We start from the raw sequence: 25,792 nt of genomic DNA on the forward strand, positions 1-25,792 counted from the left end.
TCTTTTGGGAATAGATGAAACTATAATTAACAATTGCTAGGGACAATAACAAGTGTAGCGGTTATTTGAAGTAATGCTGTGAAGTATAGGTTATGTTGTATCCAGAACTTTGTTCAGTTTTGTGCATAAGATTGTCGTTATCTGATTATTTTATAGTTACATCTAGCTTCGTAAATGGAACTTCCATCTGTAGAAGAAAAATCAACTAGAATTGAAGCCATAAATAAAGATGTTGTACATCAAATCTGCTCTGGTCAGGTTAGATCTTAAGTTTTGTGAATTATCTTATTGTTATTCATTACTTTGACCCCAGTGTTTTACCTGATCTATTTAAATACGTTTAAGTTGTTATTATATAATACTCTGTCTATCAGGTTGTTCTGAATTTAGCAACAGCAGTGAAGGAATTAGTTGAAAATAGTTTGGATGCAGGGGCAACAGTTATTGAGGTTCGCCTGAAGGATTATGGAAGTGAACTCGTGGAAGTGATAGACAATGGGACTGGTGTAGAAGAAGAGAATTTTCAAGCCCTCAGTAAGTGAGTTTTTACAACTTAACAATATTCGAAATCATAGTATTAGAGAAACATAAACATTTAACAGTAACTCACTTTGGACATGTAATTAATAACAGTTTATGAAAGTGTCTCTTTTGTGTCATGAATCATGGTTAAGAATAGAGTGAAAATGAAGTTCATGTTGAAGTAATACATTTAAAAAATTATCATTCAATCTCAAACCTGTATAATGATCAAAGAGTCACTTCTTTAGAGCAAAGGAATTTAGTCTGATTTCTGTCTGCATCTTGAGTATGGATTCTTATAATGCTCAGATAAACTATTATAATTCAACATGTTATAATAACAATTCTTTCTTTAAGCTCTTAAACACCACACATCAAAACTAAGGGAATTTACTGACTTAGTATTAGTGGAAACATTTGGTTTCCGTGGTGAAGCACTTAGTTCACTCTGTGCCCTCAGTGAAATGACAGTTGTCACCCGACACTCTTCAGCATCCTGTGGAACAAGATTAGAATTTGATCACACAGGGAAAATTATAAGGAAGAAATCCTGTGCCAGACAAGTAAGTGTGGCAATTAATATTTATATACTCAATTTTATTTATTAGTTGACTTATCTGGTTTTGTTACAAGCACTGCACTGAGTGCTTAGTAAAGAAAAATATACAAGACAGAAATACACAAAAATTTTATTTTGTGTTAAAATATAATAATAATAGCTTGCACTATATTTAAATTCTGTGCATTTCATTCACACATATGCTACATCTTATCTCAGTGGTCATTAGGAAATTACTGTATAGGTATTACATAATACATGCAGTGACATTTTTATCATGTATTAACTAACACTTTAGGATAATGTAAATTAGTAATGTAAATGAGGTATACTTGATGGATGTTACTGAATAACCATATGTGATTGCCTAAAATGTGAAATGAAGTATTCAGTAATATTTATTTTTCTCCTCTCTTAAAAGTCTTATTATATTACTTTCAGTTTAGCAATTTTTTTTTCAGGTTGGTACTACAGTATCTCTTCTGAACCTTTTCAGTTCTTTGCCTGTGAGACAGAAGGAATTTCATCGTAGTCTACATCGAGAGTTTGCAAAAATGACCCAGTTTTTGTATGCTTACTGTCTAGTCTGCATAGGCACCAAGTATGATATTTATCCAAGTAGCACAATATTACCACAGAGTAGTATGTTACTGTCCCTTAAATATTTGATGGCAGTGTACAACACATTCCCTATAAATATTACTACTTTATGTTTAAAAAAGCCACAGTAATTCACATTGTTGGTAGCATGTCAAGTACTATTCAGAAATGATCACAGTTTCATCTAACAGTCATATCTATGAGAATACCGTTTTAGAAGTGTTCATACTGACTTGTGTCTCTCTATTTTCTATAGAAATTGTGCGTATTGCCTTGCACCTGTATCCTTCAATCCAGGATTAAACTATTGCATCATTCTCTGCCTTTGAACCAAATTTATCATTGTTAGTCCAAGTATGTGCATAAAAATACTCAATAAAAATTGAGAAGTCATCCGTGAGTTACCACTGTACTGGAAATTTTAAACGTGTATAAATTTGTATAGAATTTGCAAGCATAGTCATTCATGAAAACTGTTCCATTGATTTGAAAGTAACTAGGGATGACAGACTCAGATTTGCATTATGAATTCTGCATAATAAATGAGCTTCATCAAGCCATCATTAAAGTGTAATCAAAGCATATTTCAGCCCAATTCACATATATTCACTTTTACTGTTTTGTATATAGTTTACATATACTTTTCTCATAGACAATTAGGCATTGAAAAAAAAACAGTTTATTCTCACGTCTTGAAAACTTGTGAATAGAAAATAAGCTGGATATATTACAGTCTACTATTACAAAGTAGTTAAATTTACTTAAGCACATAAATTTATTTATTTACAATGACAGAGAAACAGAAAAGTCTCTTGATTTTCTTTCCTATTTGACAGAATTTTTGTAACCTGTTGGAAAGGTCATAATTTTGCTGAAGAAAGCTAGTTTGTTAAAGTAAAACCTCTTCAGATTTGTTATTTATTGTACATAATTTTATGAGATACGTTGTAAGGTAACTGTTATAATTCCTTTCACAGGATCTCTTGCACTAACCAAACTAAGAAAGGAGGTCGCACAGTTGTGGTCTCTACTCGAGGAAGTGAAACAGTCTGCGACAATATTGCCTGCATTTATGGGGCTAAACAGGTCTCTGTTAAGTATTGTAATGTATAATGTTAAGGTATATTAGTTTTCATTACACATTGTATATAATCTCCTGACATTATTTGTTCACTTACCATTCCAAAATGCACTAGCAATATCTTATGTACAGTATATCTTATATTTTACCATGTGGTTAATAATTTCATGTAAGGTGCAAAGTCTGATGGAGGTTTTGCAGAAAAGACCACCTGAAACAATGCTGCAGGCATATGGGATATCTGAAGCATTAACATCTACTAAAAACCCATTCCAGCTTGAAGGATATATATCGTCATGTGCACATGGTCAAGGTCGGAGTACCACTGACAGGCAATTCTTTTATGTCAACTCTCGACCCTGTGAGCCAACAAAGGTGAAGTACCACAGTTCTGTAAGAGTTATATTATGTTCTCTCATAGGCTTACATGTGGTGGAATTAAAGAGAGACTATTTTTGACTGAAACACCAAAAAGATTGACTACTCTTTCTTTCTTTATCTGAACTCTTAGGTCATTAAAATAGTCAATGAAGTGTACCATCAGTTCAACCAGCATCAGTATCCATTTGTATTCCTTAACATGAAGACAGCACGTAGCACTATTGATGTGAATGTAACACCAGACAAGAGACAAATTTTTCTGGACCATGAGAAGCTTCTTATAACAACCATTAAAGTAAGTGTTTGAAAATGTTATTGTTAGTTATTGTAATTTAGTAGACACTCTGATGGTAGGGTATAACCAATATTTCTTAATATTGCATTGATTTGAACAGGCTTCCCTCCTTCACCTATATGAAACAATCCCATCAACTTTTAATTTTCAGAATATTTCTTCTAGTCCTGTTCCCCAAACCCCTCCATCCCCAACAGTAACAGCAGCAGGAAATCTTGAAGATATGTTTAGGCAATGGAGCCATTCCCCTGCTTATAATCATTCAAAATCGCCTACATCAGCACCTGTGAAAGGGAGGGGAGTCAAACGACTATTGGACTCAACAAAAAAAGAAGGAAGTGCTAAATCAAAATGTAAGTCACCAATTTTTCAAGTAAAAGTTTGGCTGTAGATACTAACTCATGCCATCTTTAGAAGCTGATAGTCACAAGTTTCATCATTGGTGTGTTAAAAAATTCATGCATTGAAAATTTACTGGTTTCTCTAGTTGAATAAATAATACAAATGGCACTATAAATTTATTTTTCCAGTGCATTGCATCAACAATTTTTTCTCACCCAGAACAGAGGAAGGAATTCAAAGTATATCAACAGAAGTAGAAATCCCAATTCATAATTCTTTCGGTATTAATAACACTTTGAATACTACTCAAGATGAAATAGAGCTTGAAAATGTTCGAGTTATTAATGATACTGTAGAATTTTTGAATGAAGGAATCCATACTGAATTCAATAAGAACAAAGGTGAACATGCAAGCCATGAGGTTTGTATGGATATTTATAAGCAGACAACTGAAAATGACAACACTGTTATCACTGATGAAGAAATAAATCAAGAATCAGTAAAGGAGTCATTAATGACTAGAGAATCTAGTCCTGGAGATATAAAAGATACAGATGTTATCCAAAATAATTGGACGAATTATACAAATGAAGAAATCAGTCAACCATGTGAAACTGAAGTATCAAATGGCAAGGTACAAAATATTGTAGTAAAGCTTGATGATGTGAAAATGGACGACTTAAGTCGTAAAATCGTTCATATGTCTGTTAGCATTGACCACATAAAACTGAAAATTGAACAACATAAGAAGCACAATGCAAACAAAGACAAACGTCAGATGTCAGTCAGATTTCATGCTGAAATTGATCCAACAAAGAATGAGTCTGCAGAAATTGAACTACGTAAAGAGATATCACAAGATATGTTTGCTAAGGTGAGTAACTGGTTTCTAAATGGTGTGATGTCAATACAGTTGATCACTATCATGTGGAGAGATGAAAGAATAAAGAGATAGGCAGATATTTTATACTATTTAAATATGCACATTAACTGACTCTCCTAATGAGGAAAAATATTCACAACTACTGTCACTGGACCCTATCCTGAGCAAGATGAACTCAGTCAACACATACTTTCTTGAAGTTTCATCTTAATATCCCTACCTGTGCCCAGATTTACCAAATGGTCTCTTCCCTTCAGGTTTTTTGACAATTCTGTATTCATTTCTCATCTCTCCCATGAATGAACAATCAAGCCTATCAAATAGAATAGCTCAAAGATCCTTGGTAATCTTTATAACAAAATAAATGTACTGTTTCAGCTTTATATTCTGTATCACTTACCTTTACTTTGAATTACTTGAAAAGTGATGTAATGAAAAATGTATTTCTGAGCAGATGGAGATACTGGGCCAATTTAACTTGGGATTCATTGTGACACGTCTTGGACCAGACCTCTTCATTATTGATCAGCACGCAACAGATGAGAAATATAATTTTGAGATGCTTCAGCTCAACACTATACTGCAGAACCAGAGGCTTGTTATGTAAGTACTTGTCGATAACTGTAATACTGACAAAAGAAAGTAATTTAGGAGAGTAAGTCCATAACACTGAGAAGAGCTTTGCTTTATATTCAAATCTATAATAAGCCTACTGATCACAAAAATGAACAAGAGTATGATAAAGGTTATACAGTGAGATAAGAAAAGGCAACATTATACAGAAAAAATAAATTGCAGACCTAGTAATAACATGCTCCAACAGTCCTGTCTCAAACAACTTCTGAACATGATTGAGAAATTTATATAACCCATGAACCTTCCAACATTCCCATCTTCCATTTTTACACCCTTTCTCACCTTAATATGTTATTATTATTATTATTAAGTGTTCTGTCTTACGACAGGTCCATTGCTCTGCCCAAAAAGAGCTCTCCAGTTGTCCCTATTCTCGGCTTCTCGCTTTAATTCCTGGAACGTCATCTTCTTTCCTTGTTTAAGGTCGTCGGTTAGCTGTATCAATCTTCTTCCTAGTCCTCTCTTTCCTTCAACCTGGCCTTCGATGATATCACTCATTAATCCATTCCTTCTCATAATATGTCCCAGCCAGTTAGCTTTCCTTCGTGTAATCGCCTGCAGAATGCTTCTTTGCTCGTTGACTCTCCTCAATACTTCTTCGTTGGTCACTCGATCCGTCCACCTGATCTTCTCTATTCTTCTCCAACACCACATTTCGAAACTCTCCAGGTATTTCTGTTCCTTCTTCCTGAGTGTCCAAGTCTCTGCTCCATACGTAACACTTCACTAGTTTCTTCTTCATCTCCAAGCCCAACTTGCTAGTGAGAAGTATCCTCTTCTTGACGAAAGCTGCCTTGGCCATGGCTATCCTTGCTTTTATTTCCTTGGTGCACAGAGCGTCCGTCGTGATTCCCAAGTACTTGAAATGCTCCACATTCTCCATCTGTTGGTTTCCAATTACAACGTTCAATGGTTCTGCTCTCGGTGCTATCCTCATTACCTTTGATTTTTCAATGTTGATTTCCATTCCATACTCTCTACCTGTTTCCACTAACTTGTCCATCATGTTCTGTAATTCCTCCTCTTCCTTCGCCAATACTACTAAGTCGTCTGCATACTTTACAGTCTTTATCACTCTTCCTCCAATTTTGAAGTCTCCTGTTCCCTCCAGAGCTTCCTTGGCAAGCCATTCCCCGTACAGGTTAAAAAGAATTGGTGATAAGCAGCATCCCTGTCTTACACCTCTACCAATCTCAACGCTGTTGGTGTCTCCTGAATCCAGTCTCACTTTGACTTTTTGCTGCATGTACAGGTTTTTGATTAGTCTTCTGTCTCTCCAATCAATTCCAATTCTCTGTAGGATCCTCATTAATTTCTTCCATTTTACTCGATCGAAAGCCTTCTTCCAATCGATGAACACACATCAAATTGAAATTAATTTACAGTAATATATTTAGGTACATTTTATTCTTCATTACAATAATTTTAATGTAATTCAAATGTACAATTACATTTTAAAATCATGTCTAAATTCTTTTCCCCCAAAATTTGAAGTTATGCTGTGAAATATTCTTCTTAATGTTCCAGACCTCAGAAGTTGGATTTAACATCAGTGAATGAAAGTATTCTCATAGAGAATGAAGAAATATTTAATAAAAATGGATTTGATTTCATCATTGATGAAAAAGGTATGGTTTTAAATAATATGCGGTCACTGTGTGCAATGTAGACATTACACTGTTCATCCAATAACAAAAATGCATTTACAATGACAGGGTAAGGTATGTTGCTGGGGAATGAGTGGCACAAAGAAGCCAGTGACTTGGTACTAAGCAAGTAAACCATACGTGCTGCCAGATTTGGTACATTCGTAGCACACACGGGAGATGATAACTGCATACAGGGAAGAACACACTTGGAAGACCATGGCATATAGATGGGAGAATTGCATTAAGATGTACCTTATAGAAATGAGTATGAGGATGTAGGCTAGATGGAAATTGATATGTGGAAATTATTGTTCCAGCTGAACCAACAAAACGAGTACAACTGACTGCAATTCCTGTCAGCAAAACTTGGGAGTTTGGAAAAGAAGACATTGATGAATTGATATTTATGCTACAAGTAAGAATCTGTATATAGTATACCTTCTGACAATGATGACAAAACTGCAGTCCCCATGCTATGTAAATATTGCAGCATTAGCATGTAAAATTATAGATACAAAGGAATTCCCTGTAAATTTAAAAGAGACTTTACATCTTTTTGGAAATAGTACATTTGAACCCTCATACTATGGGACTGCCGGCCAGACTTTAACTCCTCAGTTAACAGTTTACCAGTATGCTGAAACATGCATAAGCCATGATACATGGACAATGAATGTTAGGAGTGTTTTTAAACAGTATTTCAATATGTTGTGGCAACAAATTTGGTAACTGATATGATTACTGAGTTCCTTACCAAATGTCTATGAAAATTTCAATATATTTATAATTATATCCAAACATTCATAATACTAAATTCCATAATCGTGGAAGTGTTATTGTGCAATACATATGTATAATTAGGTATATGTTATTGAATTTCTTTGTATTAAGAGTAAAAACATCTTTGGGAAAAGAAGAATTGTTCACTGTAATGATATTTCATTCACGTATATGAATGCAGTTGTGTTAACGAGACATTTTTCAAAAGAAAGTCTGGCTGGCATTTTTTTTTGTACTAATTTGGTAAACATTTTCTAACATGCAGAAACATTAGGATTATACTAGTCTAGATAAAGTGACTGGTTTCAGGATTCCCCACATACCATGTGTCGACCCTCAAGAATTCGGTCAATGTTTGCATCCAGAGCTTGCCGTAAATCTGTTATGATTGGGACAGCTTTAAGCAGAGCAGATATGAGGCGTCTAATTGAGAACATGGGACAAATTGAACAGCCGTGGGTAAGTATAATGTATAACATACTAATAAATTATAAGAGAGCTAAATGATTATTACAAGACAGCAATGTTTCATTAATCTTTTTTGTTTCTTCTTTTCAGAATTGTCCACATGGACGACCAACTATGAGACATCTCATCAACCTGGACCTTATCCATAATGGATAACACTTTGTGGCATTTAATTTTTCATGATACGTGTAAGTTTCAGTAATATTCCTGTGCTAAGATCACTGTAAATATACTTCTCCAAAATCAGCTGTTGAATCTGATAATAAATATAACATAAACTGTGCTGAGACATTACTTTGGTTAACATTCCTTTCTGTTACCCTGTTTTCATATTTTTCTGCAAATCAGATCACAGTAAAAAAAATATGATGCATATTATTTTGAACTTAATCCATTATGTTTTACAGAAATCTTAAAAAAACCTGAAACCTTAAAAATCACTGTGCTTCAAAGAATGGATGGGAATATCTCAGTCTACCAGACCGAACAGAATAGATGTCTATCCCCTTTTGACCTGAAAATGAAGGAAGATTTTGAAGGTTTTAAGATGGATAAGTCCAAAACAAAAGAAGTAGTAATAATAGATCATCAGAAAAGACATTTAAAAAATTACACAAAGTAACATGTATCTTACCTCTGCTATAATGTATAGCAAAAAGAGCAGTGGATTCACAACATATCTAAATATTGTTGGATTTTCCACTTCTACAGTATTGATCTGTAATAGTGAGATTATTAAAACAGATGGTTTTCATAAACTCCTTAATTTCTATGGAAAGACAGGATGCATATGGAGGACAAGTAGTAAGGTTTGCCAATTCTGAAATAAGTTCAGCGATAGCTATTTACACAACTATTTTATACCTCATTCATACACTGATTGTTCTAAAAACATTAAACCCACTCAATGCTGTACTGATGATGACTCCTGGAAGTTGTGGATGCCAGCGTAACTCTTTGACGTCTGTTTGACCTTGATGGATGAAGAGTAGTTGTGGTGGCAAATCCTGTAAAAGAATAACACGGTGTTCCAAGTTCTAAAACACTGAATCACGTGCAGTGAAACTCGAAAATGAAAGTTGAGAAATCTGGGTGCCTCACCAGTACTTCAACTGTACTGTACTTCAATTTAATCAAGCAAAACCATGATACTGTGAATTTCAAGAGAAAAGTAATTCTCAGAAAAACTAAGAATTCAACAAGTCACAAATTCACAGTGACATTGCACCTGCCCACTCAGTCTAGTTCATGTGGCTTTTTTAACACAGCAGAGTGCCAGTAAAACTGCCTACCTACTCACCAGACACAAGTCCTGAGACTTCCTTCTGATACCCAGAAAGAAGGGGGGGGGGGGGGAATACCCACTCAGGAGAGCAAAAATTTGATGAATTTTTTTTATCAGGATCCACATTTCTCTCGACACAACAATGCAGTCAGAAACTTTTAAAGTCTGAGTACTCTCTGATACAACCAAAGTCATCCAATGCACATTAAGCAAGAACTTCAGGAGCCTACAGAAGTCAATTTATACTTATAGTACCAAATCAGTGTCTGCATTTGAAACCGGGGACACGCATGCAACTTTCCAACAGTGTTCCATACGAACTGGAACCCTAGAAATAAAAATGTCAACTTACTTTGATATCATCTTTACAATCCTCAGCATCTCTTTCAAGAGCAAGGTCCCATAATGCAATCTGATCATCAGAACCTCCAGAGGCAAACACAGTGGCTTCAGATGGATGCCACTGAACTGTGGTCACTGGCTGGGTATGGTGTTTAAATGTAGCTACAGGAGACCCACTCTGTGATAAAAATAGCTAAAATAATACAACTATAATAAAATATGAAACAAGGGAAATGAAATAAATGCAACTTATAACTCATACTCAGAAGAGAAGGGAAGGCACATATGACCATGATCCTTAGTCTTAAGATTACAAACATACCCTTTCTGATCCCATATTTGGACTGGAAACATGAACTTATTGGTTCATACAGATTTTATATACTGGTATATTCAGATTAAAACATAATGAACAAAGTCATAGCATTCCAGGACTGTTATTTTATTTGTGGGCCATACTTGTTTTAAGCCCCACTTAATGGTACCTGCACCTTGTCGTGGTGGCAGGGCTTGAGTACCTTAGTGATCCCAAGAGCTATGCTGGTGGTAGCATAGATACTGGTAGGGCCTCCCTAGCCAGATTGGTCGAGGGGGAGAGGTCAGACTAAGACAGGTACCCTGGTCCTCCAGGTTGGGGGTTGGTAGCAAGGCTAACAACCTTGCACCGTAAAAAGGAAGATGTTTCAAAATCTCAATCAAAGCCTCGGACAGAGGAGAATTGAGGAGGCCATGGACCGAATACGGACCGCAGAGCCATAGAAGATACTTGTTATAAGAACATTAATTTTAACTCTATGTGCCCTTCTTGCTGATGAAAACTGCCCTAGTAGACAGCAGTATTTAAATGTCAAAAATGATAAGACAGCCTCGAAAAGGTAACTGAATGAGACTGATAGGATATATTTTGGGTCTTTCACTGTGACCATGAGGCAGACTTGCTTTTAGTATATACTGATGTTACATAATACTTCAGACATAACTGTAAAAGTAAAGAAGATATTTTAGATGACAAATATTTCTTAAATATAATGAAATATTCTTAAGAAAATTATCCACTTACTAGTGGACTGCTCAAATTACAATAATGTGAAACATATACACTTTGTTTTAGAACAAAATTACAGCTTCAATTCCACAGTCTGAAGTTGTCTGACTCATACAATGGACACTTATGCGTCTCTAGAAATAGAAACTTTGAATCAAAATGGTATTTAAGTTTAAATAAAGTCAAGAGTAAATAAACTCTGTTGTAATACTTAAAGTGGCAAAAATTCTATCTTGGTGTAGATTATAGGCTTTGTAAGTTACAGGAGAATTAAAATAAAATAAAACTAAACCTGAAAAGAATTACCTGAAACTGCCTCAAGTCCCATATATGTAGCATTCCGTCATCACCTCCTGAGGCTATAAAAGGCTCATTCCTGTTCCAACTGATGACATTAACATCACTTTCATGAGCAGAATGTGCAGTCAGCATGCAAGCTTTGCTAGGTGCTGCACGAGTATCCCAAATACGAACGCTGCCAAACAAATTAACACAAACATATACAATTGCTTAAAAAATGTTGGAGTAAAACTGCCTCATGTTTAAATTCCACATTCATCGAAATTCCAAATTTGTCCAAAAGTATGTCAATATAAATGCAGGAGATTAAAACCACAGAATCAATACTGTAACTTCAAACAATGTAAAGTCACATCAAATGACAAGTATTATAAATCATTTACAAAATGATACAAAACATGATGTTCTGACACTGCTAAAGATGTTCATGATAGTTTACGATATTCTTTCAAAGTTATATTCTTGTGAATATTTACCTCTTATCAACAGAACATGATGCCAAAACACTTCTTTCATTTGGTGACCATTGCAAGTCTTCAACTGAGTCAGTATGTCCTACTAATGGTCTCTGATCAACATGCCAGCTTCCTCCATCTGCAGGATTCCATACATGGATGTTACGTTTGCAGTCTCCAGTAGCAAGCACTCCTGCAAGTGTTTAAAAAGTTATCTCTGGCATGTTTTATATTTTTACATAAATATTCATTCTAGGGTTAAGGTATTGACTGGTCTTCTGCGCCAAAGATGCCAAGACTGAGAATAGCCATATCTATTGCAGATTTTCCCACAAGCCATAAAATATAACAACAAATGTGAATTCATACTGACTCTTAAACAAAACATCACTTGAATTTGAGAATTGTATATTCACCTGCCATAGTAGGACACCAATCCACTCCAAATCCTTCTGCTTGATGGCCAGAAAATGTAAAAAGTGGAACTGGTGCTGCACCATTTTTATAACGAACCATGGCCTCCTTATCATTCACAGCATGCAAAGGTTCTGTCAAATTCCAAATGTGCACTCGCCCCAATTCAGACAATGAAGCTGCCAAAACAGTACTGTTGTAATTTATGGCCTAATCATCAACAAAAGAAAGCAAATTAGAGTACATTAAATCACATATTTGGTCGATCCTGTTGTTCTTCTAGATTTTGATGCCGGCATCTACCTAAGAGTCTACAAGGTGCCAAAAGCCAAAAAAATATCATAATTCTCCTCACTGCGATGAAAACATCAAATCTCATACATATTCCATTATGCAATCCAAAAATAAATGTTTGAGAAAGAAAGAATTGTTTGAGACTGGAATTTGCTCAACATTACTGCAATGCATTCATGGCCACACCTAACATTAAACAGATTGCTGGTGATTCTTTACTCTCAGACATTCTGAGGCAAGGTGTGGATTCTAGAAAACTTTCTTCTCCTTAATGTGGGAATGATATAAAAGGAGGGTTAATGTTACAAAACTGTAACTACAATCAGTATAAAAAGTTACAGATAAAGGTTTCAGGTTGTTAGGAATTCCTCATTATGGTGAAGATGTTGGAAGAAATTACTCTTTTATAAAGTATTTTCACACATGTAACATTAACAAATGGACAATGCCAAACATCTTCCTTACTATAAAGAGGTCTTTTTAAACTGTATTAATTTTATCATGGTTACACTGCGTCTCGGTAAATACTTACACGTATCCTATTTACACAGCCTTGGTGCTTAATTCGAGCACATTCAAGATGTGCAATTTTACTTTCATCTTCATCTTCATCATCATCATCACTGTCATCTTCATCATGTTCATTTTTTTGTATCTTATGCATATTTGACATCTAAAATGAAAACATAATTAACATTTTATATTCAAATGATTATTGTTTCTAATCTGTAAGGCCATTTTTAAAAGTCACAGATTCTAACACTGCAGAATATAGAACTGGATGATGGGATTATTAATGAATAAATTGGAAAGAATACTGAGGGAAGTGGTCATTGCCCAATCTGAAATACTATACAGCATTTGCCTGGACGGAAACTCAGTCAGGATATATAGTCTTCGGTACGAAATTTCAAACCAGGGCCTACCGATTACGAAGCACTCGAATTCGATATTTGACACAAACCTTCATCACTAATACATTATTTGTATGAGTTCGTGCCGCCTGAGTTCCAGCCACAATATAGGCACACAACGGATGCAGTTCTCTTTTATCGCCAAGACTGTCATGAATAATATCGAAACTAAGACAAGGTGATCCTGAAACGAGCACATAAATAAAAGCGATATGGTTAGATAAACTTCAAAGTGAAACAAGGACCTTCTCGAAAAGGTCTGACACAAAGCAACACGTAAAAAATACACGAAATATTTGTTGTGCAATTAACGTAATATCCAAAACCACGTGGAGTGGAATCTTACCAGCATGGACTTCATGAAGCATCACATAAGCAGATTCATCACACACAAGTTCTTCGTCTTCTTTGAGAGGCTGTCCAGGTAAATAAATGCCATGTTTCTTTTCATCTTCATTATCAGAATTTAAATGATCTGTCATTTCAATATCTTCACTGTTCTCCATCTCACCTCACGTGAACGTAGACTTCCACACCACACAATCCACAAGTATTACCAACATACACAAGGTACATAATAAAACATTGACTTCTTTACCCACGGATTGTCTACATTAACTTATTTTTAATAGACTCCACGGTTCACCTGTATCACCCAGGACCTGCATGATTCTCAGATCAATATAAAACATGATAAGTGATGGAAAAATGTTATAAAAATGTAGATAATAAGATTATTTATCGAGCACGTTCCGATTAATAGTACCTATGCTGGTAAACATTGGTAGCACGTGTTGTACGGAATTATACTCGTTCTTGTCAGCAGATGTCTCTAATATGAAATTGGATCTAGGGATATAACTACAATAGTTATATCCCTAAGATCCAATTTCATATAAATCAATGCACAGATCTACCAGTGTTTGTGGCAACATACGTGGAGTATAATATCACTCATTATAAGCCTGTTATTTATCCGGAGATGTAGTGAAGCTACTAGAAAAGTGACCTGGCGGTAACAATTGGTATTAAACCATTGCAGCCATTACCAAGAGCTCAGTCGGTAACATCGTCAACCACCATCCAACTTACCCAAATACCCACTCACCTATTCATAGCATGGAAATAGTTAATTTTACAAATCTTCAACGATGGTCTTCTGGGATATTTTTTTCGTGCAGAATAATGTATATTGGCTTCTAGGTTTTGAAGGTGGCTCTTAAACTAAGAGATAATTTGAGTAGGCCTGCTCATTGCATCTTAAAACATTACAGCATGAAAGAGTGATGTTGGGATGTGGTTCCATGCAAGACAATACACAAATTTATATTTAGACTTATAAATAGATAGTGTTATACTTACAGCTTCAGTTCTTTAAAAAATTGTGTATTGCATTAAATTTTGCTTATAACAAAGTCAACAGTGTAATAAGAAACTGAATGTTTGTAACACATTGTACTTCACTGTATAAAATACATATTGTATATATGGTCCAAAAATTTCACAGCAAACCAAGTTAATAAAATTCTTTTGAGTTATCAGCTGCGACAATTGGTTACAACTTAATGACGTATCAGGGACCATCTCTGTCCTCCTCATCAGGGTGTCTGAGTGTATTCTGGGTACATTCTGCTCATTCACTGACTACTTATTTTGGCCCTCATATACAACTGAGTCACGCACCGCCATCTAAAGCAACTGAAGTCATTTACACTAGAGAAAATGTTTGGAAATATTCCAAGTTATTTGGTTATTGAGGAACAGGACACTTAGGTGAAAGTGAGGGTAAAAATAGTTTTCATCGTTTACCCACATACATTTATTTAATACAGTAATTCTAATGTTTAGTAAATTGAGTACACATATAATGTGTACTGTAATATATGCACTTTTCTTGACTTGTGATCGATGTGTCCAAATCCAAAATAAATACAAATATATAGTTACAGAATATTAGATTGTCACAGTTCTTAGAAAAAATTCTATTACATTGAAAGTGAGGTTTGAAAGACTAAAATAAAAAATAACTAGAATATTATTATGTAGCCCTTTATTTAGTTAAATTAGTGGTTTAGTCTCTGATATTTTACAACATTAATTTCAAATGTATCTATGTCAAAAGCATATTCACTTTAAATGTAAACATCCTTCTGGTATAAATGTAAAAATATATTCAATTTTCAAAGCCAATATTTTGCAGTAGAACTAGAATACTAAGAACTAGTTATCAGATTTTGGTTGTTAATATAAAACGAGAAAAGCAAATTATAGTTGACTGATTTTGTTATTCCCTTATATTAGAAAGGGACAAATGCTAATTTGTGTTATATTACTTAATTTCGTGTTTAAAACTAAAGCAAATCACAATATCAGATGTTAGAAAGTACTTAGACACAAATAAATATATTTAGAGATTTAAATGCATATTTGGAAGTACTGTAGAAATTTCAATGATTACCTTTTTATCTCAGTGTAACAATTTAAAATTTCTTTTCATTACTTCTTGCAGATTATTTACAAAATGCAAGGTATTTCTAAGTTTACACTGAAACTGTGTGACATATATCTTTCTTTTGGTAAATGTAGGTTTAAGATCTGCTGTTATCATTGTGTGTGCTAAACATATTTGTAGCATAAAGGACTCCTTTTTAAAATGACGCCTTTCAGCCGAGCATTATAATAATTCCAAATAAAAGACTTAGAGACATGAACCATGGGTGGGATAATTAGCAACCTGCTTATATGACATGCCTCATCTCTAAAGTGGGTGTTCCATGTATTCAAGAAGTTATGATTTATAGTTTCACAATATGTCCAGTCCTCCAGAGGAAGTTACCCTCATTGCCATATAACTGAAAAGGCCATATTCCTTTGTGAGGAATGGAAGGATAAATACAATTTTTAAAGAAAGTGTCCACAGCATTGGAATGGCTAACACATGTTGGTAAGTTATAGCAGCCTTTCCAGTTCTTCGCTGGTCACCGTATCATCACTTGTCTCATTACCAGATTCTGTATTACCAATGCTCTCATCACCAGACCAGTGTTCAAATTCTTCTTTGTGATGCTCAAGGGCCATTAATGAAGGAAAAAGACTGTCACATGCTGAGCATCTGGAAAAAATTATAGTCACAGTTACCACGGTGAAGTAGCTTTATGTTTAATGCATGATATTTTATTATAATATTTTGTCAGTCCATTTCAGTTAGGGGTCACACTAGGTATGAGTGTTTGCAAATATTAAGAAATTTCACATATTTATTTCATCTTAAAGCTACTACATTTTAAAATATTAACATTTTAACCTTTCACATAATTTTAAAGTCATCTACCTATTTTCTGTCTTCTTGCCTCATACAATTTTTGTCTTATTTCTTTCTTATGTTACTTACTAATGGCTGAATCAGTTAAAGGTAGGACACATACCATCAACTTTCGTCCATTAACCTTTTTAACACTTTAAATTTTTTCCATAAAACTTTTGATCTCTCTAATCACAGATTTTTCAAATATTTGCGACATTTAAGCCATTAACTCATTGATTCCCACGTTTATATACGTATTCTATACTATGTTTCCACGAAAATTTCTGTAAGGAATTATGGTAAAATCTAAAGTAGTACTGAAACACTTTTTTGTTGAAAAATCTCATAATACAGTCTATAAAAATTAAAATCGATATATACATTTGCTTACCCATAAATTGTGGTAGCTGAACTGTGATGATTTACCATTGTAACCATTCTTCTAAAACTAAACCTTCTTCATGCCTTTAAATACCATCAATTTATACTTTATTTGTATTTATGTATGAAGTCACTTACGAAGTTCAGCAGTCAAAATATAATTTTGCCCCACTTTTGCAAATAATATTTACTGAAAGTTTAGCATTCCAAACATGAAACTGCGGACAAACAGCAAGGAATTTTCATATTATACTGCGTTTCAGTGTTTTTGGCCAATGAACTTTGTGAATTGGAGCCTCGGAGCAAGTCACTTACCAGAAGTTTGCTGGAAGGAATGGCAGCAGGCCGCGTACAGTACACTCCAAATAAAATATCACTACGGTATGTAACACAGGAAAGTCGATTTTACTACACAACACATCATTAGAAAATCAACACTGCAGAGAGTATTAGATGTTTTTATCTTCTTCACAACTCTTCGGTCCTGTTCCAATTCTTCCACTCCTCAATGACCATCGCCTTCTGACATATCTCTCGATTCATCACTTCCGCTGCTGCTGTTCACTCCATTATCTTCAATTATAATACGTTCAATAGCGTCTTCGATTATGCCTTCTTGCTCATATAAAATTTGTTCTAGTTTTTCCACATGCTCTCATACATTATCCCATTCCTCTTGCCCAATTTCTTCGAATCTCTTTCGACACAGATGCTCGACGTTCTTAATTTTAAATGTTGTGTTCTTGCTTGCAACCCATTGTTTTGCATCTGCCCAAATAAGTTCAATGGGGTTTAAATCGGGATGGTACGGCGGAAGTCTCAGCACAGTATGTTCTTTGTCTGCTGAAATCTGTTCAATCAAATAATATTTGTGCTTTGACTTATTTAATTTGATTAAATCGTACAGTTGAGCTTCCAACACGTTGTCACAAAATCGGATGTTTATTTCCATTAGCCAGGTTTTCATTTCGTCCTTCTTTGATTAAGACGTCGGTGGTTTGTCTGTGATACGAGGCGTTATCAATGACCAGAAAGGAGATTGCAGCGAACAGGTGGCATGTTCTTAACACAGCACAGTCACTAGACAACATTATCAGGCTTCCTCACTGCTGCACTCACACAGACTGTACTGACCGACGGAAACTCCTTCCTTCCTTGAGTGGCCCGCATACTGGGCTCTCCCTACAAGGTCAGCGGCCATAATCGGTGTATCCAGTTCTACCCTATTGCATCCTTTCCCTGAAAGATACCTCTGAACCTTGTTCAAACTGTTAATTTTCTGAACATCTGGCTGGAATTTTTTGCAGTTGTGCATGCATGTAAACTTGTTCCGCACTAAATGATTCTATTCATTAATTATCAATAATATTAGGCGTACATTACATAATTCTTTGTAGTGCTTGCAGGATTTTAGTCATTATTAGGACAGAAAGGGGATTTCGAGAGGTAGATGAACTGGTTGTAAATAAAGAAAAACTATTTCTTAAATTATTAATAAAATATGAGAAATTACATAACATCTAAAGGTTGTGCTAGTTACCTCATGCTTCTGTAATAAACAATCTTTGTGATAAAAAAGTCAGATGATTGTTTCTGAAGGTGTCTTGGCTAGTTGTAAAGTAAATGGATATATCTGATTAAAATACAGTGTTCAAAAAGTTTCTATACAGTAGAAAACAAAACATTTATTTACAAATAGTATTGCACCCAACATCATTTTGCATTTAATAAATGCCAAAAATATAGAAACTTGTAACATTCTGTAAAATAGAATAAAACACATTTACCCAAAATGCCGTTTCTTCTGTTGATGGTGAGCTAGCTGTCGTGGGCTGGTGAAAGAGCGATCACATACATTACATGTAAGGGCCTCGTCTGAAACAAAGTAAACAGATTTTATTTTGAGGAAGAAGAAATTGTCTCTCAGCGGATCTTTACTCAAGTTCCCTCTCAATTTTTAATATAAGTTACATACTGATGTTTACTGAAGGGAAAATACTGGCTATGCTGTATAGTTCCCATCAATCTGTCGATCGATACTCGCACCTACCGTACTAGAATTCATTTTAATATTGTCTTCACGCTCTATGTCTTCGCCTTCCTGCTGGCATATTTTATTGAGATGTTTAAACAATCTTTTAGTGTTACACTGCAGGCCTATAAGTTAATCTCTTTAGATTCGAGGTTCTGACTGCGATGAGTCCGAATATGGCTGTCTTCTTGGTGTAGCCTAGCAAAAGTTTACCAACATTTCAGAGGTCCTTGCTGCCTTCATCATCATCATAATTACCAGGCCAGTGATGGAGGCAGCAAGGACCTCTGAAATGTCGGTGAACTTCTACAAGAATACAGGGCGCTACAACCAAGAAAACAGCCCTTATCGAAGTTAATATCTATTCTAGGTACCATGGAAATTCTTGAGTTTTACTTATGTGGTATTTGCTAGCATTAAGTAGCCTAAAAATTTTAGCGAATAAAAAAGAACGAACATTGCTCGCGAGTAGGTCTCTGCGATTGAACGTTTGTCCCGTGTATTTCCTGCGTTCTTCGTAAACGTACTCTGACTTTTACCTTGACGTCTACGCTACTTGACCTTTCTCGTTTATATTGCTGACTGCATGCAAATACGCGAGGGCGATATTACATCGCTATCAAAAACCCAGTCTAATATGCATTGATGAACAAACCCGAACGTTAGTAATACTTCACTGAGGTCGATATGGTTTTCATACGACGTAGAAAGCGGATAGAAGAATCATGGGATATATTAAATTATTCTTTATGAAAGTATTTTATTTCCCGAAAAGTTTTTTTACATCCTTATCAACAAAGAGTTAAGAAAAAGAGGAAAACAAGTCGGCTATCTTGGCACAACGTTTCTCTCGCTGGTGGTTAAAATGAGAGCACTATGAAGCTAAATATTCATCTCATCTCTTTCCAGTGCCTAAACAATTAATGTGTGAGTTTTACCACTACGATGGCAACATTCTTTATGTGGTGAAGCCACTTAAATTTATTTTACAGTAAACTACAGTACAATCAGATCGTCAGTCTGACAAAAGTGCTATTCGCCAGACATTTCCTCCACAAGAGACAATGTCTTGAACAATTTTCGGTAACAGATTATTAGCCATACAACTGATTTTCAGAGTGAAGAGATGAATCACTATAATCCTCAGAACTTGGCAGCTCAAAAGTGTTGAAACCGCCAAAGTGAAAAAAGCGACGAATCATTCATACAGTGACCAAAAAAAAGCTAATCTTTCTTATATATTCAAACCTTTGAACACCGCGTTAACAAAGAGCCCTCGTACCGACACCGATTAGGAATTTACTTTTAAATTTCTGTGGGGAAAATCTAGTGACAGTAGTAAAGACTGATTAAATGTTATCGTCTAGACCAGTGGTAGTCAACCTTTTTTGTTCGCGTACCCCCAGATATAATTTCTCTTCAACTTTTTACCCCAAAGTTGTTGGCGTATAATTCAAGTTATACATAGTATATAATCTATATCTAAAATAAATTATAAATAAATTACATTACCGATTATTCTGTGTTTATCATAAAACTTTTTTTTAAATTTCACGTACCCTCTAAGATGTCTTCGCGTACCCCAGGTTGAATACCACTGGTCTAGAGTATAGTACAATTAAAATTGTTTTAGAAGAAAATTATTATATGTATTGAACATAAACCTAGGTGTTAGCCGGGCTAACGTGGTTAACATGAACGCTCTACCTCTGCAAGGCAAGATAGAGAGGTTTTTCGTTTGAAAGCCACAGACGTGCCCTCTATTTCTTTAACATAAATCCATAACGTGGTTACAGCGCACAGGCCCGCTTAATCTGGTCCCTGAGGCAGAGTTCAAGATGAGATGAGGTCTACGTCAGTGCAAAAAGGAACTAAGACTGCAACGGGAAATATGGTCTACGGCATAAACATTTTTCAGCAGTCGAAAGGTCTTCTGTTTTAGGGAAGATGAACAAGCGTACCAAAGCCAATTTGAAGAACCCTGGGAGATGTAGCAAGAGCTAACGCAGTGCGATGGCTCACACTTAATGGGTTACATTTTTTACAGCGTGTCCATAAATTAGCGGACAATCTTCAGGGCGTGTAATTATTTGTTTATAACATACGAAAATCTTCCATGATCGCATATAAAGAAACTTGAACGTGTGATTGTTTTGTAGCCCGTAAGTTTTTCGCATGTGTTACAAATAAACTATTACACGCCCCTCAGATCGACCCATCAATTACGGACACGCGTATGTCTGTTAGTGACTTTCTTGAAGTCAGCGAATTTTGACCAAAATCAGTAGTGTAAATTGGGTCTTATTACATGCAGAATTATTTACGTCGGTAGGAGTGTACAATCACAGGGTTGAACTAGAACAACATGGACGTTTAATATAAAACCCAAAGATTCATGTTGCTTTTCCCACTTTCAAAAGCACACAGGTTGCAAAATTAGCAAGTGCGTGGCTATGAAAATCAAAACGCACGAGAAGCCCCAATTACACTGTCAACATGGTTTTACTCCAATCAGTGTCACGCAAATGACTCTTCAAGGTGATGTAATATCTTATGTGCGAGATTACCTCTTAGTTTCCGGACTACTGGCACTACAGTTAGCGTTATATTAACTTTATTGAGCGCGGTAGCTGACGTCGGCATATTAGTTTCTATCCACTAGACCTGCGTTTGATCTTTCATCCGAGCTATCATCAAAGTAAATTCTGAAATAATTAAGTATCTGCAACTATCAAACGCAAAAGAAACAATAATCATGGCGATAAAATTCTCTCTGATGACCAGCCCAACATTTCAGAGACTTTGTCTCTATCATCAGAGAATGAAGTGCTGGTTGTCATGGCGTTTATAAGCTCATAAATGGGGAGACAGAAGCCCAGGAAACACTAGACAAGATGACTGAAGAGGAACAGTTGACGGTGTTGCTACTTTTCTCTAGACCAAAGATTCTCATCTGAAGAATCGGTGTTTAGATGTGACTCAGGAACAAATACACATTAATACCAACCAGAACAAGTTTTATCACGATCATTTGGGTGGTTATGAACCGGTCCGCAGTTCATGAAACATTTCATTCGTCTTCCATTGCCTGTACCTTATACCAGACCGAGGGGAATTTTCTGGCACGAGGTCAGAATTTACGACCACTTTAACGCGGCCTCTCCATCAGCTTCGCGGAAAACGTCGAACGTAGAAACACTAGAGCAGAATCCGGACAGACAAAAATACATCGTTTTTGTAAGAAGAGATCTAGATTTATATCAGAGATGCTTCGTATTCGAGAGGCCTCAGGTTTGAATATCGGCCTGGACACCGGGTATATTGACTGAGAGTTTTCGCGGTCTTCTTTAGTTGTTTCAGATAAATGCTCGGATAATACCTCAAAATAAAAAAATTGTCACTTTCTTTCCAGTTCAACATTGATATAATTAAAAGCCATGTAAACCATTTAGTTGAAAGATCGCTTTTACATGACAAAATATCTGTAAAAAGTCTTTATTTATATCAAGAATCTGAGATTGTACTCATCATATTTTACTGCCAAACCGATTTGTAAGATATTTTCTTAATAAATTAATCGTTTTAAATGTATTTTAACAATTTATTTGAACAGGCATTATAATGGCCATTCTTTATAATTAATAACAAAATAATTATTCAAATTGCGAGTCATCAGATCGCGGATGGAGAAGACGGCCGACAACGGGTGGTTCTCTAGCCTAGGGTTTGGGCGGAGGCTAAGATTGTCACCGTAAAAGTAAGAGCATGCTACGAAACGTTGCAGAGCGTAAATGTGAGATAATATTTGCGCCATGCCTCATGGCTCGAAGTGGCCTATCTCCCCTCTCGACGTTCTTTGGAGTCGCTGGCTTCGAGGACCTGATGGGACAGCAGGGCAGACAGTCTGTGTGTGTCCGCCGGGCAGAGAACGAGTCGAAGAGGGTGAGCTTGAAGACAGATAGGTCTGATTTTTTGGGTTGTTTGACGTAGCTAGTCGTGACCCCGACCGGAGCCTGAGCCTTGGGAGTTTGTTCTCCTTTTGAATTTATATATATATATATATATATATATATATATATATATATATTTGTTAAACATGTTGATAATTTGGGAGTGCTTTTATTTGTATTTGGGTTAACCCCTGTGATAATCCTACAGTGATGAGAGCCGGTTGGACTCAAATTGGTTTTGAAAGGATTGGGTGACCTCCCCTCGTCATTGCAGCCAAATGTTATCATCTCTCCAGACTCTGAGAGACAGACTGTGTGCATTCCTCCTGCACACAGGTCTATCACATGATCTACACTTGACAGGAGTGCTGGGCTGCCTCGTTCCAATACGCTTTCTCCTAGACCAAGCTGCCCTACGTCACCCTGTCCGAACGTGAGTACAACAACAGGTGTCTTTGTATGCGGTGGCTCTGGACGAGACAGAAATAATTTTGGTTTTCTGATATTTTTTACAGTCATGCCAGGCTCTTGTATCCTGCCCTTTCATAACTCTTTTGTTCGCAGGCATGCTGTTCACTTATGTTGCAGAGATTTCCTGCAGCATTACTAATCAACATATAAGTTTTTCCAGTAAAAGTAATTTTCCTACATTTTAACTATCAGATGGTTGATTATTGATTTTTCTGATGAAGGCCAATTCGCTGGTTAAATTGGGCCTAGTCAGAAAGGAAGAAATACTTTTGGCTCTGTATCAATATGGACACCCTGGGGGAGCCCGGGGTGGCCCGGGCCAGAGAGGAAACTCACCAGCCAGAAAGTCCACGTATGGAGCTGTAATGGGATCGCGCATGAAGAGTGGGAGCTGCCTTATGGCAGACCGGAAGTCACCTGCGATCGGAGTTACCGGCACCTGTACTACGACAACGCCGGCCCAGGGAGCAGTTTGGGGGGGGGGGGGGGGAATGAGCCATGCCTCATGGCTCGAAGTGGCCTATCCCCCCCTCTCGACGTTCTTTGGAGTCGCTGGCTTCGAGGCCCTGATGGGACAGCAGGGCAGACAGTCTGTCTGTGTGTGTGTCCGCCGGGCAGAGAACGAGTCGAAGAGGGTGAGCTTGGAGACAGATAGGTCTGATTTTTTGGGTTGTTTGACGTAGCTAGTGGTGACCCCGACCGGAGCCTGAGCCTTGGGAGTTTGTTCTCCTTTTGAATTGATATACATATGTACATTTTGTTAAATACATGTTGGTAATTTGGGAGTGCTTTTATTTGTATTTGAATTAACCCCTGTGATAATCCTATGCCGTACCACCTCCCGGCCTCTGGGATAATTTGGTTACAGTGACGAGAGCTGGTTGGGCTCATATTAAAGAGATAGCCCATTAAAACAAATGTACATGAGCCGGATACAACTGACATAGGACAGAGTCTAGCAGAGACCTCTTGTGGGCCTTTTGTTTCCATAAAAGCGGGTACAATTTTGACCATTTGAGAAACTATTAGATTATCAAGAAGGACAATGCTTCATGGAGTTAATTATTCAAATTATTAATTCAACAGTGACACATTTTCTTGTGGTGTACCTGAAAACAGGTGAGACCTTTGTACACTTGTGTATAAGGCAATTATCTGCTCACAAGTAATCTTTGTGAAAAAATGTTTGTATATGTTGCTTTAAATAAGTCAAGTATTTTAATATAAATATATCACAACGGTTTATCCCTAAGCTGCAGGTCAAAGTTTTTGTCTGACGTGATACAATAGTAAATCCCTTCAGTTGTTCGGATCCCTTACATAACTGTAGATCCTTTATTTCAACTAATATCTTTGCATTCATTATCATTGAATCATCGGAGGAACTCTCTTGGTATATCGAAAGCGTTGATATCTTCACAAACAGTAAAGACCATACTAAATACAAAAGTTCACAACACAAATACCCCGCCGAAAATCACGAGATACCGTACGCTCCAGAGCTGTAACTTATTCACAGAGTCGTAATGTCGAAAATTCTAGGAATACCCCAGTCTCTACCGTAATACGCCACCCCACTCAAAGGTTATCCAAACACTGAGCTCTCCAGCCCCGCTTTCAAACTAGTCACAACTTAATTACACCCACCTTGCTCTTTAAACCCAGCCAAATGCCTGGAGACTCAGTCCCTGCCCTTAGATGTCGAACTTCGCCGTTATTGTTCGAGGGAAGTAAGACAATCAAGCCCTAGCGCCATTTGCAGATTGTTCATTGGCGATGAATGAACAATTAGAGGCTCCCACAGACAGTTCAAGGCTATGAACGAGATTTGCAAGGCTCCCACAGACAATATAAGGAGATGGATTAAGAATTACTGGACTCCTTTAGACAGCATAAAAAGATGAATGAATAATTACAAGGATAAATTAAAAACGTTTTCGCAGACAGCATGGTGATTAGTGAATAAAGCTGTCACAGACGGCGGAAGAAAACGCTCAAGACAGCATCTGAAACGTCGTTCGAACTACAGATTTTCTTTCTGTACGTATCAACTTTTGATTCATCTCAGTTAAACAACGAAGGATGTACCTATCATAAAAACGCAGCACAAGCAAATAAATAACATGTAAGTTGAACGATACATATTGAATTAATTTAACTTTTCACGACGGTAGACCTGAAATGTGTACCTATAGGCTATATACGCCCAGAAATTTCGAACGCTGATTTATTCTGAGGTTTCTCAGCTGTAGAAACTATTATTCTTTACTAAACAATATTAAGTTGACCGGATAAAATATCATGTCATGGAGCTACTAACGTATCCAAACTAATTTAGCGATGTAAAAACTCGAATCTCTAACATTCACATTTTAAATATTTATTGGTTAATTTTTCTAATTTTTACTA

The 25,792-nt window shown here is 36.2% G+C and overlaps 3 protein-coding genes and 1 long non-coding RNA gene across 10 annotated transcripts in view; 2 read left to right on the forward strand and 2 right to left on the reverse strand.

Moving 5' to 3' along the window:
- The first annotated feature begins 13 nt into the window (after window positions 1–13).
- On the forward strand, window positions 14–8,490 carry Pms2 (mismatch repair endonuclease PMS2). Of its 5 annotated transcripts, none has more exons than XM_022071013.2 (14): window positions 14–258; window positions 375–538; window positions 983–1,085; window positions 1,543–1,682; window positions 2,659–2,767; window positions 2,937–3,137; window positions 3,274–3,438; window positions 3,539–3,791; window positions 3,969–4,654; window positions 5,118–5,266; window positions 6,827–6,927; window positions 7,266–7,363; window positions 8,038–8,187; window positions 8,287–8,490. In XM_022071013.2, the coding sequence occupies exons 1-14, from the start codon at window positions 175–177 to the stop codon at window positions 8,350–8,352; spliced, it is 2,469 nt and encodes an 822-aa protein (XP_021926705.1). In that variant the 5' UTR covers window positions 14–174; the 3' UTR covers window positions 8,353–8,490. The 5 variants fall into 5 exon arrangements, with proteins under 5 accessions (XP_021926705.1, XP_021926703.1, XP_021926704.1 ...); XM_022071011.2 differs by having other exon boundaries at window positions 375–534; window positions 880–1,085; XM_022071012.2 differs by having other exon boundaries at window positions 375–534; window positions 880–1,085; window positions 3,590–3,791.
- A 546-nt stretch (window positions 8,491–9,036) lies between these two features.
- l(2)09851 (WD repeat-containing protein 1 l(2)09851) lies at window positions 9,037–14,048 on the reverse strand. Its single transcript, XM_022071021.2, has 8 exons — window positions 13,592–14,048; window positions 13,296–13,429; window positions 12,864–13,004; window positions 12,040–12,247; window positions 11,645–11,816; window positions 11,175–11,343; window positions 9,834–10,001; window positions 9,037–9,203 (listed from the first exon to the last, which is right to left on the reverse strand). Exons 1-8 carry the CDS (start codon window positions 13,749–13,751, stop codon window positions 9,066–9,068), a joined length of 1,290 nt encoding a protein of 429 aa, XP_021926713.1. The 5' UTR covers window positions 13,752–14,048; the 3' UTR covers window positions 9,037–9,065.
- A 1,001-nt stretch (window positions 14,049–15,049) lies between these two features.
- The window catches only part of LOC110833230 (uncharacterized), a 77,428-nt gene continuing 66,685 nt past the window's right edge, over window positions 15,050–25,792 (reverse strand). For all 3 annotated transcript variants that reach the window (XM_087350261.1, XM_022071023.2, XM_087350262.1), the window contains 2 exons: window positions 18,718–18,805; window positions 15,050–16,357 (listed from right to left, as the gene is read on the reverse strand). In XM_087350261.1, coding sequence (XP_087206387.1) covers window positions 16,195–16,357; window positions 18,718–18,805 — 251 coding nt within the window. In that variant the 3' untranslated portion in view covers window positions 15,050–16,194. The remainder of the gene's footprint in view (window positions 16,358–18,717; window positions 18,806–25,792) is intronic.
- On the forward strand, window positions 22,828–24,168 carry LOC110833234 (uncharacterized). The gene is made up of 3 exons (XR_015535471.1): window positions 22,828–22,904; window positions 23,121–23,345; window positions 23,477–24,168. It is a non-coding gene; the product is annotated as an uncharacterized LOC110833234 (long non-coding RNA).

This window comes from Zootermopsis nevadensis, unplaced genomic scaffold (assembly GCF_977971745.1).
Source record: "Zootermopsis nevadensis isolate Lab colony 2312 unplaced genomic scaffold, Znev_1.0 Znev_ptg000017l, whole genome shotgun sequence".
Lineage (NCBI taxonomy): Eukaryota > Metazoa > Arthropoda > Insecta > Blattodea > Termopsidae > Zootermopsis > Zootermopsis nevadensis.

What these genes read in the sequence shown, in the direction of transcription:
- Pms2 (XM_022071011.2), top strand. Translation starts at nt 175, where the DNA reads ATGGAACTTCCATCTGTAGAAGAAAAATCAACTAGAATTGAAGCCATA. An exon ending in AGAAATCCTGTGCCAGACAA is followed by an intron (nt 1,086 to 1,542) that starts GTAAGTGTGGCA and finishes TTTTTTTTTCAG; the next exon opens with GTTGGTACTACAGTATCTCT. An exon ending in CAGAACCAGAGGCTTGTTAT is followed by an intron (nt 5,267 to 6,826) that starts GTAAGTACTTGT and finishes TTAATGTTCCAG; the next exon opens with ACCTCAGAAGTTGGATTTAA.